The sequence below is a fragment of the Oncorhynchus clarkii genome, chromosome 16 (genome assembly GCF_045791955.1).
Source record: "Oncorhynchus clarkii lewisi isolate Uvic-CL-2024 chromosome 16, UVic_Ocla_1.0, whole genome shotgun sequence".
Taxonomy (NCBI): domain Eukaryota; kingdom Metazoa; phylum Chordata; class Actinopteri; order Salmoniformes; family Salmonidae; genus Oncorhynchus; species Oncorhynchus clarkii.
In genome coordinates this window covers 26,122,417-26,141,281 of record NC_092162.1, presented here as the reverse complement: position 1 = coordinate 26,141,281, position 18,865 = coordinate 26,122,417, and the positions used below count along the sequence as shown (strand labels likewise).

General features: G+C 42.2%; 1 protein-coding gene across 2 annotated transcripts in view; it reads left to right on the top strand.

Annotated features, from left to right (window-relative positions):
* Nucleotides 1-18,641, top strand: part of LOC139368263 (erb-b2 receptor tyrosine kinase 2) — a 37,176-nt gene extending 18,535 nt beyond the window's left edge. The window contains exons 13-28 of one of the 2 annotated variants that reach the window (XM_071106980.1): nucleotides 200-329; nucleotides 2,565-2,661; nucleotides 5,208-5,362; nucleotides 5,690-5,737; nucleotides 6,112-6,250; nucleotides 6,810-6,932; nucleotides 7,109-7,207; nucleotides 7,383-7,568; nucleotides 7,682-7,837; nucleotides 11,012-11,087; nucleotides 12,560-12,706; nucleotides 12,930-13,027; nucleotides 13,273-13,461; nucleotides 13,770-14,169; nucleotides 14,902-15,289; nucleotides 15,868-18,629. In XM_071106980.1, the coding sequence (XP_070963081.1) occupies nucleotides 200-329; nucleotides 2,565-2,661; nucleotides 5,208-5,362; nucleotides 5,690-5,737; nucleotides 6,112-6,250; nucleotides 6,810-6,932; nucleotides 7,109-7,207; nucleotides 7,383-7,568; nucleotides 7,682-7,837; nucleotides 11,012-11,087; nucleotides 12,560-12,706; nucleotides 12,930-13,027; nucleotides 13,273-13,461; nucleotides 13,770-14,169; nucleotides 14,902-15,269 (2,411 nt within the window). In that variant the 3' untranslated portion in view covers nucleotides 15,270-15,289; nucleotides 15,868-18,629. Of the gene's footprint in view, nucleotides 1-199; nucleotides 330-2,564; nucleotides 2,662-5,207; nucleotides 5,363-5,689; nucleotides 5,738-6,111; nucleotides 6,251-6,809; nucleotides 6,933-7,108; nucleotides 7,208-7,382; nucleotides 7,569-7,681; nucleotides 7,838-11,011; nucleotides 11,088-12,559; nucleotides 12,707-12,929; nucleotides 13,028-13,272; nucleotides 13,462-13,769; nucleotides 14,170-14,901 lie in introns of both variants that reach the window. The other variant, XM_071106979.1, reaches the window with a different exon arrangement.
* The last annotated feature ends 224 nt before the right edge of the window (nucleotides 18,642-18,865 follow it).

Here is an 18,865-nt window from a genome sequence, read left to right as displayed (position 1 = left end):
ATAGGCACATTTTGTGGATGTCTATGTTTATGTGTATGTGTGTATGGTGGTTGTGTGTTGAGATGGAAGAAACATCAGTGTGTGTGTGTGCATTCATGTGTGAATGTTAGTATTTTCCATGTGGCACCAAAAGCTGTGTCCTTGGTGATCAGTAAAGTTTATTGAATCTAATTGAATTCTCCCTGTCTTCTCCTCCTAGTGGTGGAGGGCCGTATGTGTCACCTGCTGTGTGCTAATGGCTGCTGGGGGCCAGGGCCCAGCCAGTGTGTGGCCTGTGTGAAATTCCAGCGTGGGAAGGAATGCGTGGAGGAGTGCGACATCTATCAGGGGTGAGAGACGGTCAAACAATCTGTCATAAGCACGTACACACGCGTTCTCCCGGCTCCTATGGCTGGAAAATAAGTCAAGAGTTTGTGGAGGAGTGCAATATCTATCAGGGGTGATAGACGTATGGGGTGCCGTTAGTAACAACTCTATGTTATGAAAAAGGTGCATTTTGTGCCATGAAATGCAAACATTGCCGTCTTTTGCTTCCACAAAATGGAGATTGTCAAAAATGAATAGGGAGTACAGTATTGTCAGAGCAAATCGATACAAATGTGGAAATGACAACTGGATCAAGTGATTAAAGCATTTAGTCAATCAATTGAAAAGCTTTTATTGTTGAATCTGCCCTCTGGTTCCTTTGGTTGATCCAGACCAAAGCATCTTGTACAGTATTACATGCTGACTACACTGGCCACGCGCGCGCACGTGTTGTGAACCAAGTATATTCATTTGGGTGCATGTCGAAACACACATGACATATTCATGGACTTTTAGCTAGCTTGTTATGTCTAGCCAATTTGTCCTGGGAGATGAACATTGGGTTGTTGTTTTACCTGAAATGCATATGGTCCTTTTTTATTTTTTATTTTTTGCTTGATCTTTGTAGAATTTTGACCTGGAGTCATACAAAATTGTGTTTTTCTGTACTATTTATTAACGCTAGAAAATCTGGGCGTTGAGCAATTCCGTTCATGAAGCTGGTTTAGAGAATGCCAAGAGTGTGTAAAGCTGTCATCAAGGCAAAGGGTGGCTATTTGAAGAATCTCAAATATAAAATACATTTTTGATTAGTTTACTATAGATACTCGTTGCTTTGCTATAAGAAGAAAGGATAAGACATTGAGAGGTAAAATAATATGTTTTATAAAGCCTAATATGAAGCAGTGAGGGGTGAAAATAAAAGCAGCATAATGCAACAATCAACTGGTAGAAAAGCAGCATAGAATTCTGGTACCGCGCGCAAAAATAACTCCCGTTTTATAAATATTTTTTTTTACTTATATGCTTGTATGCTCCTGAAAACCAATGAGTAGATAAGAGAGGCGGGACTTGCAGCGCATCAAGCATCTCAGATAGAACCAAGTTCTGTTTTAGCGCCTGGCTGCGCTGACACCCGTTGACGCGTACGACCAGTGTGGATGAAATGACTGAATAACATGTACGTGTCCATTTTATTTTGCAACGCTTGCACACGCAATATTTGGGTGTCGGCTATATTTGCTGCACGAGCGTTGGCCACAATCTCCCAATAGAACGGAATGATGTTTTTTTTTAAAAATACAAGCGAGACCAAGTTGTCATGCAACTCAAGAGTAAATCGAAGTCACATACCCCGAATACAACAGGTGTAAACTTTCCCATTAAACGCTTACTTATGAGCCCTTTCACAACAATGCAGAGTTAAAAAGAACATTTGCACAAAAATAAAAATAAATGGTAACTCAAGGCTGTGTACAAGGAGTACCGGTACAAAGTCAATGTGTGTGGGTGCGAGGTAGTTGAGGTGATTGAGGTAATATATACAGTGACAAGGCAATCCGGATAGATAAACAGAGTAGCAGCAGCGTGTGTGAAGAGTTGAAAGTGTGTGTTTTGTTCATTAGGACACACAATGGAATATGTTAAACATTTTGCAACAGAAAAGATAAATCCAGCCCTGGTAGTTCCTTCCTGTTTCAGTCTGTTTCATTCTGGTTGGTTTCTAATGAACACAACCCAGCATTATGTAGCTCTGGTCAAAAGTAGGGCACTGTATAGACTGGTGGGTCATCTAGCAAAAAAAACGATGTGAGTACAACTTTGGGGCAAAACAGACAGGGTTGGCTCCGTTTCAAAGGATTATTGACAACATGTGAACTATATTTTGTCTCCAAATGTTTGTTTATTGAAAACACAAAACAATTTGCCCAATATGTACTTGTTGTCTCAAATACATCACTACAGTTGTTGGTTAGCTAGCTAGCAAATTCTTACCATATTAGCATAAACATGAAAAAATAAGTCAAAACAAGATATGGTATCAAGAATAAGATACAACTAGCTTAAAAGAGCCACCTATGATTTAATGGTCATCTTGAGATCATCTTGATGCAGGTAGAATGTGTGGACTGTTTGGATGTGTAGATAAGGCAATGATGTTGATGATTGTGATGTTAATGATAACAGTGATAATGACTATGGCAATGGTGATGAGGACAATGTTGATGATGATGCTGATGATGATGTGTTTGGTGCAGTTCCCCGAGGGAGTTTTTCGACAACTCCGAGAGAGTCTGTGGCGCATGTCACTCAGAGTGTCGACCCATCAATGGCTCTGCCTCCTGCCTAGGCCCGGTAAGATGTGTGTTTTCGTATATGAGTGGGTGTTTGTGTTACGTTTGTGTGTGTGTGTGTGTGTAGACGATATCCCTCTGTTTGTGTGTATTTTCATTTATGAGTTTTTGTGTGTGTTTTCGTATACAGTGCTGTGAAAAAGTATTTTTCCCCTTTCTAATTTTCTCTACTTTTGCATAGCTTTAACCCCGAATGTTATCAGATCTTCAACCAAAACCTAATCATAAAATCGATGACCTACGAGGAAGATTAAACTAGCAACTGGACATTAAAAACGAATATCTTATGCTTCACGGAGTCGTGTCTGAACGACGACATTATCAACATACAGCTGGCTGGGTATATGCTGTATCGGCAGGATAGAACAGTGGTGTCTGGTAAGACAAGGGGGGTCGGACTATGTATATTTGTAAACAACAGCTGGTGCACGATATTTAAGGAAGTCTCAAGGTTTTGCTCGGCTGAGGTAGAGTATCTCATGATAAGCTGTAGACCACACTACCTACCTAGAGAGTTTATCTGTATTTTTCAGAGCTGTCTACATACCACCACAGACCGATGCTAGCACTAAGACCGCACTCAATGAGCTGTATTCCACCATAAGCAAACAGGAAAACGCTTATCCAGAGGGTTAGGGTTAGTTTTATCAAGTTTCTATCAGCATGTTAAATGTGCAACCAGAGGGGAAAAAAACTCTAGACCACCTTTACTTCACGCACAGAGACGTGTACAAGGCTCTCCCTCGCCCTCCATTTGGCAAATAACACTGAGAGCACCAGCTGTTCCGGACGACTGTGTGATCACGCTCTCCGCAGCCGATGTGGGTAAGACCTTTAAACAGGTCAATATTCGCAGGGCCAGACGGCCGCCCCCAGGTGGACAGGTAACAACACATCTGCTATGCTGATCCTCAACACGGGGTCCCCTCAGGGGTGCGTGCTCAGTCCCCTCCTGTACTCCCTGTTCACTCATAACTGCGCGGCCAGGCATGACTACAACACCATCATTACGTTTTTGCCGATGACACAATAGTGGTAGGCCTGATCACGGACAACGACGAGACAGCCAATAGGGAGGAGGTCAGAGACCTGGCTGTGTGGTGCCAGGACAACAACCTCTCCCTCAACGTGATCAAGACAAAGGAGATTATTGTGGACTACAGGAAAAGGAGGACCGAACACGCCCCCATTCTCATCGACGGGGCTGTAGTGGAGCAGGTTGAGAGCTTCAAGTTCCTTGGTGTCCACATCACCAACGAACTAACATAGTCCAAACACACCAAGACCGCCGTAAAGAGGGCACGACAAAACCTATTCCCCCTCAGGAGACTGAAAAGATTTGGCATGGCATCCTCAGATCCTCAAAAGGTTCTACAGCTGCACCATGGAGAGCATCCTGACTGGTTGCATCACTACCTGGTATGGCAACTACTTGGCCTCCGACCGCAAGGCACTATCAAGGGTAGTGCGTATGGCCCAGTACATCACTGGGGCTACGCTTCCTGCCATCCAGGACCTCTATACCAGGCGGTGTCAGAGGAAGGCCCTAAAAATTGTCCGACTCCAGCCACCCCAGTCATAGAAGGGGGCTACCGCGCGGCAAGCTCTACCGGAGCTCCAAGTCTATGCATTGTCACTTTAATAACTCTTTTCTATGCATTGTCACTTTAATAACTCTACCTACATGTACATATTACCTTGACTAAACGGTAACCCTTGTATATAGTCTCGCTATTGTTATTCTACTGCTGCTCTTTAATTACTTGTTCCTTTTATTTCTTATTTGTATTTTTTAAACGGCATTGTTGGTTAGGGGCTTGTAAGTAAGCATTTCACTATTCGGTGCATGTGACTAATAACATTTTATTTTATTTGGTGGTGGTTGTGTGATGGTTTGGGGATGCTTTGCTGCCTCAGGTCCTGGATGATTTGCCTTAATAGAAGGAACCATTAATTCTGCTCTGTATCAGAGAATTCTACAGGAGAATGTCAGGTCATCCGTCTGTGAGCTGAAGCGCAGCTGGGTCATGCAGCAAGACAATGATCCAAAACGCACAATTAGCCTACATGAAAATGGTTAAAAAGCGACACATTTGAGGTTTTGGAATGGCCTTGTCCAGGTCCAGACTTAATACCAATTCAAATGTTGTGGCAGGACTTGAAACGAGCAGTTCATGCTTGAAAACCCACAATTGTTGCGTTGAGTTAAAGCAGTTCTGCATGCAAGAGTGGGCCAAAATTCCTCCTCATTGATGTGAGAGACTGATTAACAACTTCAAGAAGCATTTGGTTGCAGTCATTGCCGCTAAAGGTGGCACAGACAGTTATTGAGTGTAAGGGGGCAATTCCTTTTTTACAAAATACGTTTTTAAAAATGTGGTTATTTGTCAACTCCGTTTCGCATGATCTAATATTAGGTTTTGGTTGAAGATCTGCTAACATTCAATATAAAAAAATATATGCAAAAACAGATCAAATCAGGAAGGGGGCAAAAACGTTTGACTATATATGTGTGAATCTAAGCTCTCTCTTTCGTCTTACCTCTAGGGGGCCCACCAATGTACAGATTGCCTGCACTACCAGGATGGGGAGGTGTGTGTGGAGAAATGTCCCAGTGGGTTGAAGGAGGAGCAGCACACTGTGTGGAAATATAGCAACGCCACGGGCCACTGCCTCTCCTGCAACACCAACTGCACACTCTCGTGAGTGTACACACACACACATACACACACACACACACACACTTAAACAGACACACACTTAAACAGACACACACACACAGATGTAACATGAGACATACAAACACACAGGCATGTGAACATGCACACACAGGCATGTGATTGCAAACACACACACACAAATGGGCATGTGACTGCAAACACACACAAACTTAAACACACACACCGATATGACATGAGATATATATACACACACAAACAGGTGCGTGAACACACACACAAACAGCCGCGTGAACACAAACACACCACCACCAAAACTGCACAATGCTAATGCTGCTTTTTCTTTCTTAGGTGCACTCAGAAGGATGAAAGAGGCTGCCCCATCCATACTAAAACAGGGTAAGGTTTTCCATCACAAATATCTGTCATGCTCTGCAATACTCTTAACTGATATCCCATTGTCTTTCTTTTTCAATACTTTTCTTTTTTCTCCAAGCTGGTGCTGTTTCTCCCCTCTATCCAACTCTCTCCCATTCTCTCTTATCCAACTGTCGTAAAAATAAATTGATCTTTTATCTCTCCTGCTCTATAACCGAAGTTCTCCAGTGTCATCTTTGAGCCTGTTGTCCTGTTGCTCCGAGGATTACTTACACCTGCTTCAATGCATTCACAAAATATTCACAAGGAAGCCAAGAGGGTTTATGAATGTGTAGTAGCATTAGTAAAAGTAGTAGGTACTTGATGAATGTGAATGTTGCTCTCTGTCTTTCCAGGCCGGGCACTTCGATCGCGGCTGCGGTGGGCGGGGCGGTGCTCTTCCTCATCCTATTGGGTCTGCTGGTGTTCTACCTACGCCGACAGAAACAGCTCAAGAGGAAGGAGACATTGAGGAGGATCCTCCAGGAGCATGAGGTGGGTGTGGGCACTGCCATGACACATAGGGCTGGCGCAAAGCATCATGGGGGGGGCGGGGTTGTTGTTCAAAAGACAGAATTTGGAAAATGATTCATGCGAAGCTTGTAAATGATGTCTTTGTAATATCAGTAGGCCACTACTTGTAAAGATCATACAATATGTTAATAAGCTGTCTGTCTTATAGTTACGGGGTTAAAGTTCTGTCACTGCGACGGATTTCCTTCATATGGATTCGTCTTCTTTTTTTTAAACATTGAAAAGTTTCATACGTGTACAAAGTTATCGTCTTTCCCGAAGAACATGGTCATGCTTTTAAAACATTTTTTATTTAATTTAATTTTTTTATACATGAAAGGGGAGGTTAACTTGGCCCCCGGCAATTTTTCTTCTATAACCCCTGTAGTTAATGTTATTAGTGTTTCCCAGGGCATTATCAATGTCGTAGGTCTTGTCGTAACACAAGTGTGATAAAAGTTTCAGTTCTAAGTGAAAGAGTCGGTGATTGCGGTTCTAGTTTTAACTGCAAACATGATGGGAGTCTTCTCTCTGTCTGCAGCTGGTGGAGCCTCTGACTCCCAGCGGAGCCCTGCCCAATCAGGCCCAGATGCGCATCCTCAAGGAGACCGAGCTAAAGAAGCTAAGAGTTCTGGGCTCAGGAGCCTTCGGCACTGTTTACAAGGTGTGTGTGCAAGCGTCTGTCTGCCTTTGCGTTGTCTATAAGATACCCTCATACCAATCGAATAGTTTGAAATGTAATATAACATTGATTGTCAACATCGTTTATTGAAATTCAAACTTTTTCTAAAGTTACTATGTTATTATAGCGTAATTATAATGTGAATATACTCATTCCAGGGGGCGTGGGCTCCTGATGGGGAGAATGTGAAGATCCCGGTGGCCATCAAGGTTTTGCGGGAGAACACTTCGCCCAAGGCCAACAAGGAGATCCTGGATGTGAGTTTTGGTATCAACCCATCCTTCTTTTAATGAATCCTTACACACAGACTCTCACTATCTTTCTCGCTCTTTCTCTCTTTCTTTACACACACACACACACACACACACACACACACACACACACACACACACACACACACACACACACACACACACACACACACACACACAGGAGGCGTACGTAATGGCCGGTGTGGCCAGTCCCTATGTGTGTCGTCTGCTGGGTATCTGCCTGACCTCCACAGTTCAGTTGGTCACCCAGCTCATGCCATACGGCTGCCTGCTGGACTACGTCCGAGAGAACAAGGACCACATCGGCTCCCAGTACCTCCTCAATTGGTGTGTGCAGATAGCGAAGGTGAGGCTACGAGAGATATGATCTGTCCATCATTCATTCGTTCGTCCGTCTGCATGGGATCATAATGGCTATGGGTGTAATTTCTTATTTTGTGTCTGTGTGTGTATGTTTAGGGGATGAGCTACCTGGAGGATGTGCGTCTTGTGCACAGGGACCTGGCAGCACGTAACGTCCTGGTAAAGAACCCCAACCACGTCAAGATCACTGACTTCGGCCTGGCTCGCCTGTTGGACATAGACGAAACAGAGTACCATGCTGATGGAGGCAAGGTATGGCTGTGTGTGTGTTTATTTATATATATATATACATACATACATACATACATACATACATACATACATCAAGAAGAAGTGGAATAATAAAATAACTGTGGGGAATAACAGTAGTGTTCTTGCTGACAAGCAGAGTAATTACCCTACATTATTGCCCAATATATATAAAAAAAAGTGAATTGTTCCACTGATCAGACTAAATAAAGTAAATATATAATAAAATCTCCTGAAGATAAGATCAAATTATGTTTCTATTGATTGTCTCCCCCCCCCCCCCCTCTAAAATGAAACAAAAAATAATTTTAGTTCACAACCTGTTCGACAATATGATTTTCATAGTTACAAATCGGGTCACCCTACCAAACTTCCCTGCAAAAACATGCTCTAGTTCTGTCTGCTGCCTTTTCTTTGTCACAGCCTAAATGCCAATCACCAAACCAGGGAACTAATGAAAATGTGGATGACATGCTGACAAAAGGCTGCATTCTGCAATAGGGGTGGGAGTAACCGCAATTACATTTTGTTGACATTGTACATTAAACAGCGCTTCCATGCTGCTATTTTTACAGTTTTATAAACTCAGAGGATAACGTTCTCTCTCTCTCCATTCAGCTCCACTCTAACCTTGATGGGCGTTTCTTTAAAACATGCATCCAATCCCCTTGATCCCCTTGATCCCTAACATAACTAGACTAATCATATGCTTCAATCATATGCTTCAATAATCTGCGGTTCACAGGGCTGTGGCAAAGTAGGACAATGATAGAGGTTCCGGTCGTGATATTAAATTGCAGGCGCAGATGTTCCGATTTCAAAACGATTTGGAGCACAGTTGAAAGTTAATGCGCTTACTATAATGGATACATATGTATTCATTGGATTGTTATAGGGCTGGAACCAGTTTGTGTTTTTACTTTACCTTCTATAATGGTATTTCAATGTTTGTTTTGTTAAATGTGACATGCAACTCTGGCGCGTGTAATATCCGTTTTTTAATGGTTTACTCCATTTGCTACTTTTCTCCCTCTCCCCCTGCTGCTTCCCACACCAAGCTCTGCCCCATGTCACTCAAGGAGAGAGCAGTTGCTCAACCAAGATGTCACTAGCACTTTCTTACCATTAATTCTGCAAGATGTTGGTGACAAAGGAGGCTGCTTTCTACAAGCGTTAACTACATTATTATCTATCATTATATATAACTACATTATTAGTTTGTGTATCTTACTGCCTGCAAACTACTGTCTGCTAGTTTTTCTTTTCTTAGCAAGTTCCAGCTCAAATAAATTGTTAGCCGCTAATCGCTAGTTAGATTATGTAATGAGTCAGCGCAAACGTAGCTAACTCACACAGCCAGGTTGTTTGTGCAATGGTATCTACCAAATCAGAGAAGAATAGACGAAGCATGAATATATTAGCTAGCTACATGAGGTAAGAAAACATGTCATGTAACCTCTAATTAGAGTCCCATGGAAACACTGACCAACACTTTGGTTTCTACCCTGTCAGTAATTCCTCCATGGCTTATTCATTCATTGCCATATCAAACAACAATTTATTCAAGGTGCTGCCCACTATATTCCAACTTTAGAATGAGATAAATCATTCTATTTCCATGATTCCAACAGTTCACCAATTAACTAGGCCTAGATGTCTTTGCCCATATTATGCAGCTCTGTGGGACACTGTGTGGAAATAATAACAAAGTGCAGGAAATCCAGAAATGTATGAAAATGCAGAAAGTTATTTTGGTTTGAAGTTGGATTGAACAATATAAAACATTCAGAATAGAGAAAGCTCAATTGAAATCACTTATAATGTATGTTTCCACCCTAGGGTCATGAACTTCTCATAAATGTATTTAAAACCTTTATTATTCATAAAATCTAAAATAATGCCAAATACTGTAAAATATTTGAAAAATATAGTGATATGAAATTTTGGCCATATCAACCAGCCCTTGATTATTCTCCCATTTATCAGGTTCCCGCCTACAAATCTGCGCATTTGGATTAACAAATACTTCATGTTTTAAAAAACAAATATGCATGAGTTAGTTAAAAAGCAAAGATTTTAAAGTGGGCTTTTTTAGAAATAGATCTTCCCTCTCCCTAAATTGAAAATTGTACAGTCAACTTTCCTGCCAGTTCATGATTATGGTGACACCATTTACCGGATTGCAGAAGCTACCACTCTTAAACTTTGTACGCCGTTTACCATAGTGCCATTCATTTTATCACTGGTGACAGTCTTAACACTTAATACCACTGCGTCCTGTATCAAAAGGTGGGCTGGTCCTCATTAAAGTCCTGTCAATCAATTTATCACTCCCTTTTTGTTTATAAAGCCCTACTACACAAGCTTCCAACTTACCTAACTTTGTTGTTAAAGTTTTAAAAAATATATGAGATAACCAACCCTGTGAGCGGGATTGGTCACTCTTGAGGTTTCTCAGGTCTCTACCGAATTAGGTAAATCTGCTTTTAGTTTTAATGCACATCATTGCTGGAACCAACTGCAAAATACACAGCAATTGGATGCTCTGATGCCGCTTGGGCAACTTAAAATACTAATTGGGGAACTATTTGCGGAGGAATAATGCTGTTTTTTTTATTGTTTGTTGTGCTATTATTTAGTTTGTTTTTGTACTGATCTGATTTTTATTAGATTTTGTCTATGAATTGTATGTGCAGGGCTCCCTTGAGAAAGAGACCCTGGTCTCAATGGTGAATCTCTGTTTAAAAAAAATAATATTGATGATGGGGAGGAGACTGGTTAAAGAAAGAATTTTAAGCCATGAGACAATTGAGTCATGGATTGTGCATTTGTGCCATCAGACGGTGAAGTTTTGTATTTTATTTAACCAGGCAATGGGAAAGACAAAATATTTAAGTGCCTTTGAACGGGGTATGGTAGTAGTTGCCATGCGCACCGTTTTGAGTGTGTCAAGAACTGTAACGTTGCTGTTTTTTTTATCGCTCAACAGTTTCCTATGTTTATCAAGAATGGTTCTCCTCCCAAAGGACATCCAGCCAACTTGACATAACAAACTGGGGGATCCCGTTGGCCCCGACGAATTGAGACTGTTCTGAGGGCAAAATGGTGTGCAACTCAATATCAGGAAGGTGTTCCTAATGTTTTGCTCACTCAATGTGATGTATCTGTGCTCTTCAGGTGCCTATTAAGTGGATGGCGTTGGAGTCTATCCTCCACAGGAAGTTCACCCACCAGAGTGATGTGTGGAGCTACGGTCAGTCTAGACACAGTCTAACCCATCTTGATACTCATACTTAATATATAAATAATGGCACTAAACATTTAAATATTCACAAAGACGGCAACGTCGACTGTTATTTCAGACTCAACAGTATCTCTGTACATTTGTGGGCAATAAAAAGTTAAGTCGTATAGGCAGAACAATTGCCATAATGCGTATGCAACAAGGCACTCAATCGAATCGAATAGCAATAGTTTGTTTACAAAAACCTGTACCACAGGTTTTAGTGCCCACAACTGTTTATCTATAGCTCTGCATAAAGTCCGCAAACTGAGTGTGAGATATAACATTTAAATGGCCGCCATGTTGGCACCAAACATTCAAAGACTACCTTCTAGTTTGAATAGACTGTTATTGCCATAATATCACACATGCCAAAACAACAGTTTATTATATAATACTACAGTACTTACTGTAGAATACTATACTACACACTGTAGTATCCCTCGATCATGTGTAGTACTTACAATAGAATGTTGTAGAATATTACAGTAACTACTACAGTATTATCTGCAAATATACACTAGTAAAAATTACAGTAATGTCTGCAAAAACACTACACTTTTTTTAACTATAGTAAATGCTAAATTGTTGAATTTGAATATATACTGCCAATTCCCCTCCCCCATAATCACAATTTGTGACACCCATAAGTGATAAACCTACATGCCAAATATAGACCATATTGTGTTCCCTACAGGTAATAGAAATAGGGAGCAGAAGCTCTGAACTATCCATTCACACCCTAGTCCTACCTACCTAATGGTTAAGGAAAATGTGCTCTTTTAGTATTTCTCCTGAAGGAGTAAGCCACCTCTATGTAAAAGATAATACAACAAAAACACTGTAGTAAATACTACATTTATGTCTGCAAAAACACTACAGTAAATACTACAGTATAATACAGTCTGCAAAAACACTACAGTATAGAACAGTCAGCAAAAACACTACAGTAAATACTACAGTATAATACAGTCTGCAAAAACACTACAGTAAATACTACAGTATAATACAGTCTGCAAAAACACTACAGTAAATACTACAGTATAATACAGTCTGCAAAAACACTACAGTATAATACAGTCTGCAAAAACACTACAGTAAATACTACAGTATAATACAGTCTGCAAAAACACTACAGTAAATACTACAGTATAATACAGTCTGCAAAAACACTACAGTATAATACAGTCTGCAAAAACACTACAGTAAATACTACAGTATAATACAGTCTGCAAAAACACTACAGTAAATACTACAGTATAATACAGTCTGCAAAAACACTACAGTATAGAACAGTCAGCAAAAATACTAAAGTGAATACTACAGTAAAGTCTGCAAAAACACTACAGCATTTATACCATAGTACACCATACTGTTTTTTAATGTTGGATGGAGCATTTGGAACCATCTCTATCTGCAACTGTATCTCTCGATCTCATTAGGGGTGACTGTTTGGGAGCTGATGACCTTTGGGGCCAAGCCCTATGACCTGATCCCGGCACGAGACATCCCAGAGCTGCTGGAGGGGGGCGAGAGGCTCCCCCAGCCCCTTATCTGCACCATTGACGTCTACATGATCATGGTCAAGTGTAAGTGGCACTGGAACTGTAGAGTTTCTTCCATACAAACAAAATGGGGGGGGGGGGGGGGGTTCATCCCAAAATCTAAGTTTGTTGACACAGCTCATAGGCCAATACTCCAAATAAATGGAAAAGACTCATCCATTCAAGTCTTTTTTTAAAAGCGCAACACAAATGAAATGTATTTCATTGATTAGTATAGTTCAGACCTGTGTCTGCGTTTGATACTCAGGCTGGATGATTGAACCAGACAGCAGGCCTAAATTCAAGGAGCTGGTGACCGAGTTCAGCGCCATGGCACGAGACCCACCTCGCTACGTAGTCATCCAGGTGTGTGTGTCTGTTGTTGTCTCTGTATGTTGCCGTCTGTCCGTCTGTGACTGGGTGTGCGTGCTTGTAGACATGCTTGATGTGTGGATATTGTTTGCCAGTCTGTGACATGAGTATGAGTGGAATCTGTGTGCATGTGAGTTTGTTCAAATACATGTAGCCAAACCCTCACCATCTGTTTGCTTACCAGCTTACTTAATTTCCTAAATCATTCCTTTCTCCCTCCCTGCCTTCTCTCTCGCCAGAATGATGACAAGATGAGTTTGTCCAGTCCGGTTGACAGTCAGTTCTTCAGGATGCTACTGGAGGAGGAGGGAGCAGAAATCAGAGACCTGCTGGATGCTGAGGAGTACCTGGTGCCCCAGCCCAACTTCTTCAGACCCCAAGCGGAGACCTCGGGCCCCAACGGCCCCTCACGACACCACTCACACAGGGTCAGTACTCAACTCACTTTGTCCGCTCTGAATTATTTCCTCTGCCTTTTCCTCCCATTTACCCTTTTCTTCTGTCCTGTCTGTCTTTGGAACGATCACTTAGCCTCTACTTGCGACCTCTCCTGTTCTTCCCTCATTTCCTTCCCTTCTCCATCTTTCCCCCTCCTCCTGCCCCTTCCCTCTCCCCTTTTGCCTCTTCTTCCCCTAATAGTAAGTTTCCTTGATCTACTTTCTCTCACACACACACACACACACTCTCTCTCTCTCGCTCTCTGTCTCACACACAAACTCTTCTTCCACCCCCTCAGAGTACGGACCATGGATTGGACAGTGAGCCCTCCATGGCGGGCGGCCCGAGAAGCATGTACTCCTCGGTGAGCACCCTGGGGCGCAGCCAGTACCCCACTCTGCCCATGGGGGCCAGTGCCATCTCCAACGGGCCCTGGAACCCCCATTACCCCTCCCTCCTGGCCCGCACCACCTCACACCTCTCTACGGGGGGACACTCAGACTCTGTGTTCCTGGACGGGGGTCCCGATGACGCCCCAGCGAGCCCCGGGCGCTATTGCAAAGACCCCACCTTCCCCAATGGAGGAGAGAGCGACCTGGAGACGGATGGACCGTCACCGATGCATCATTATAATCATCTTAATCATCACTCGCTGCCCCGTAGGGGTAATGCGTATAATCATAATCACGCGTTACCAGGTGAGTTAGGTCATAGACAGTACACAATAGACCTGTGCTGTTTTGCCTGGTCCAAAGGAACCAATGGATTAGCAGTGGTGTGAAGTACTTAAGTAGAAATACTTTAAAGTACTACTTAAGTAGAGTTTTGGGGTATCTGTACTTTACTATTTATATTTTGTTGACAACATCAACTCCCCTACATTCCTAAAGAAAATAACGTACTTCCCATGGGGGCCAGCGCCAAATAAGTATATATAAATAAGCATATATAAAATCGAAGACTTTTAGACTTTTACTCAAGTAGTATTTTACTGGGTGACTTTAAGTAGTATTTTACTGGGTGAGTCATTTTCTATCAAGGTATCTTTACTTTTACTCAATTTTAGCAATTGGGTACTTTTTTCACCACTGCGGATAAGTGCAGTGGATAAGTGTAAACTTACCCCTTGCATCTGGGACTCTAGGCAAGCTCAAGCAAATGCTCAAGTATTTGAAGGAAAACAAATTGTATTTGAACTCAGGTCTGAATACACACATTCATCTACTTATACGTGGTGCTGAAAAACATCTGTGCAAGTCATAATCAGTCTGAGTGTTGTCCCTATTCATTTGTTATTCACGTAATATGGCTGTGCCTTCACCTGTTTATGTTCAAAGACTATCATTCAAAAAATATATAATTCAATCTGTATATCTCTATGTGAAACTAGATATCTGAACTATTCTCCTCTCCTCATTCTCCTCCCCCAGAGTACATCAACCAGGAGGTGCAGGACCTCCGGCCGGGGGCCGTCGAGCGCCCCAGCACCCTGCCCCGCAAGGGGGCAGCAGAGAGGCATCGGCACCTCCCCAATGGCCTGAGCTCGGGACACAGCGTGGAGAACCCGGAGTACCTGGTCCCCATGATGACCTCCGGCTCCACCTCGCCTGCCTTCGACAATCCCTACTACCTGGACCTAGTGGCTAAGGCTGTGGCCGGAGGGGGTGGTGGTGGGGAGAGGGATAGGGGGCCTAACCCTCCTCCCAGGCAGGTGAATGACTTTGTGACGCCCACGGCAGAGAACCCAGAGTACCTGGGCCTAGCAGACACCTGGAGCGGCCAGAGAGAGCACACCTGATGAGACTGACAGGAAGTGATGTGAGGAGGCATGAACCTGGGTTACGGACAGGGGATAGGGTAGCTACTGCTGTAGAAAAGGAGGAGCGTGGGAGGGATGGAAGATGGGAACGAGTGTGTGTGTGTGGGATGCAGGGGTATGTGAGGACTGTGTGTGTGTGGGATGCAGGGGGTATGTGAGGACTGTGTGTGTGTGGGATGCTGGGGGTATGTGAGGACTGTGTGTGTGTGGGATGCAGGGGTATGTGAGGACTGTGTGTGTGGGATGCAGGGGGTATGTGAGGACTGTGTGTGTGTGTGCCTGTGTGCATGCATTTGAGAGAAAATGCATTAAGAGTGAATGCACGTTGAGTGTCTGAGATTAAGTTCGCATGAGTGGGAACTAGTGTGTGATTGGAGGTGTACTGTTTGGAGTAGCAGTCACAGGGCTGCCAGCCAGAGGATGTCCAGCTTGTATCCCTGAAAAACCTGGGGTGTTACACAGCACCACCCAATACAATGTAGCATTATCAGAGGGACGTTGTTATTATTAGCATGTGTGTGCTGAACTTGTTTCAACGCTCACCAAGGTTTCTTTCTTCCTTGTCTCCCTACGGTAGCACCTCAATGTCAACATTTTTAACACAGCCTCGGAAACAACACGGAGTACTTTGAAGGCCGAGGAAATTCACTCACCGGAAATAAACAGTTCTCAAATCCTGACTATATGGTACTACTAGCAGGCAAAAGACAGACAGAACCACAATATCTAAATATTTTAAGTAATCTCATGGTAAATGGGAGAATAATCCAAGTAACACTGGACTAGGGATATCAAATTAGAAATATTTTAGTTTTTAGATTTATTTTATTGAACGTTATCATTCATGTTTGTGTGGTATATTGTCATGTTTGTGTGTGAATCATTATGTGAGTGTCTGATTCCCTTATCCTTTCCTTCTTGTAATCATACATATAAGACATTGCTCGTCTTCCCGGTTTTATGGGGGGGGAAATGTACAACACACTAATGTGTGGGGTTTCAGACAAAAACAACCCTGTTGGCAAAACTGGTTGTAATGTATTTAACCTATTTTTAGCAAGGAGTCCCATTGAGACCAAGGTCTCTTTTGCAAGGAAGCCCTGTATATGATGTCTTTTCAACCATTTTCCCCCACCGGTAAGCCATTTATATGCTTATGAGGAAGAAGTTTAATATTCTGGTGAGCAGCTCGAAGACCTGATGGGGCTCGGTACAATCAAAGCCATTTTGTTTGGCCAAGAGAAGGGCTTTGCTGACCATCTGACCGACGTCTGTACCCCACGAAAGAAATACATTATGCATTTAGAAGACCGCCATTGTGGCCGGGGAAGACGTGTTCATTAATGTGGCTTTCAAAATGGTAGATTGGCATATAGAAGACCAAGGGGGTTTGTGTAAGCTTGGACTTTGTGCAATGTTCTTGATAAGTTCTTTACACCATACCAGTGACATTTCTGGGAAAGGTACTACTGTACGAAGAATTCCAGGTTTTCAGCTGAATAGTGGAAAACCACATTGGCAAAAGTTTTACATTTTCATTTGAAAAGGATATTTGCGTTTTAATTTCAGTTGCTTACAATGCAGTATGTGCAATACACGCACTGCATAACTCCGAAAGTTTCCAAGATAGGGTCCAGTGTTATTCTTCCACTGTGTCCCAAACTTTGTCATCGTGGACGCGCCCAAGAAAAGTGAAGATTGAGTTCTAATACTACGGTTGAATATTTTGAGAATTTGTTTGTCCCTTGAAGTTGGAAGAAACCAATGTATTTTTATTCATATGAGACATGTTTATATTCTTGCGTGTGGTTCTGAAGAGGGAAATGTGTCCCTCGTTGTTGTTGTTGTTGTTTTTGATAATCAATGCATAGTTCAGATTCCTCTGGGCAACAAGCCCACACTTCTAGTTAATAATCGACCGCATTTTTTAACCGGCGATTTACATGTTAAAGGCCCAGTGCAGTCAAAAATGTGATTTCTCTCTGTTTTATACATATTTCCACACTGAGTTTGGAATAATACTGTGAAATTGTGAAAATTATGATAATGCCCTTTTAGTATATGATCTGTTTAAAAAGACAGCCTGAAATTTCAGCCTGTTGTGGTGGGATGGAGTTTTTGCATGCCTACTACCAGGCAGTAAATTAGTTAATAGACCAACAAGAACAAGTTCCAAAATTCTAGCAATGACAGCTAGTTTTCAGTTTTCCCCTCCCCACTCACCACTCCCAGACCGCCCTAGCTAAATTCTTGTTTGAGAAATTGCTCTTTGCTAAGAATCTGTTTGTTTTCAATTAAAATGGTCAAAAATAAACACAATCACAGTAAGGTTCTAAATTGTTACCCAGAAATGATTTAATATTGTGATAAAAATGGCTGCATTGGACCTTTAACTTCTCTGGCTGTGAGGGGGATACTGACAAGTCAATGGAGCCATTGTTCCTTTATGGATGTGTGGGAAGATCAATAACTCCCCTACCAACTGTCCCCTCCACCACCAGTGAACATGCTTCTGCTTTGAAAAGAGGGAGAAATCCTGGGTTTTCTGGTGTGAACGCCTTGGAGTTGGCATGGAGGAGGGGCTGGGAACTATCCCAAATGTTTGAATGGGGGGCGTAGGGGTTGTATGGATTCAGAGACTTTTAAACACGTGACCTGAAAGGAATGAATAACTGCAACGCTTTTGACAGGAAATCACCATTTTGCCCCAATTCAGTCAAATGTTTGTTCCCAAGATCTACATTGGTTCATCATGGATTGAGGTGCTTGCACATTTGTTTTTATGAGAAAACACTCTTGGAATCCAATGTACTTTACAAGTGCCAATTAATCTTTGCTGGTTAGTTTCCTGATAGTGACCAAAACAATGAGTTATGTGTGTCAGTGTCGGGTGGGGATGGTTAAAGTATTCATAGATTAAAAAAATAAATGTTCTTCCCCGAGGTATTGGCACCAGCACTAGCCACATTTGCTTTGGAATCTTGTTGTCCTCGTATGGGTAAACAATTTTAGCCACTTATAAATGTGTTGCTTTTGTTTCTGAAGCATTTGGGATGTCTTAACAAATTTGATAGATATTGATTATACAACTCCGAAGTTACGGCCAATAGCTTTTTATACAACCAGCAGTTTTGTTACTCGTAGAATTTAGACAAGCTTTGTCAGCCGTTTCTGATGAGCCATTGACAGATCTCATATCTTTTTTTTAATTTTTTTACATACAGTATATTGACAGTCATTCCCTTCCACGTGCTGTAAAAGTTTCATGACTCTAGGACCAATCAAAGTCATTCAAAATACCTTGAGGTTCCAAAACTATAATAAACATTTTTTTTGTTCAATTCCTGAAAAGTTCACTTTTTGGAGATACAAGGTTTTCCGGTGACGATATGAGAAATCTGAGGTCTCTTAAAGAGTTTAGTGCTATTTTACAACGCCAGAGATTTCAGACAAGGGAAAAAAACCACTAAACCTGGAGGAGCAACCACACAACTCCAGTTCTCAAGAGATTCTTACTCCCATCCACATCGATTAATTTAGGCTTGGGAAGTCTTAATCAGTGGGCTCATCAGCCA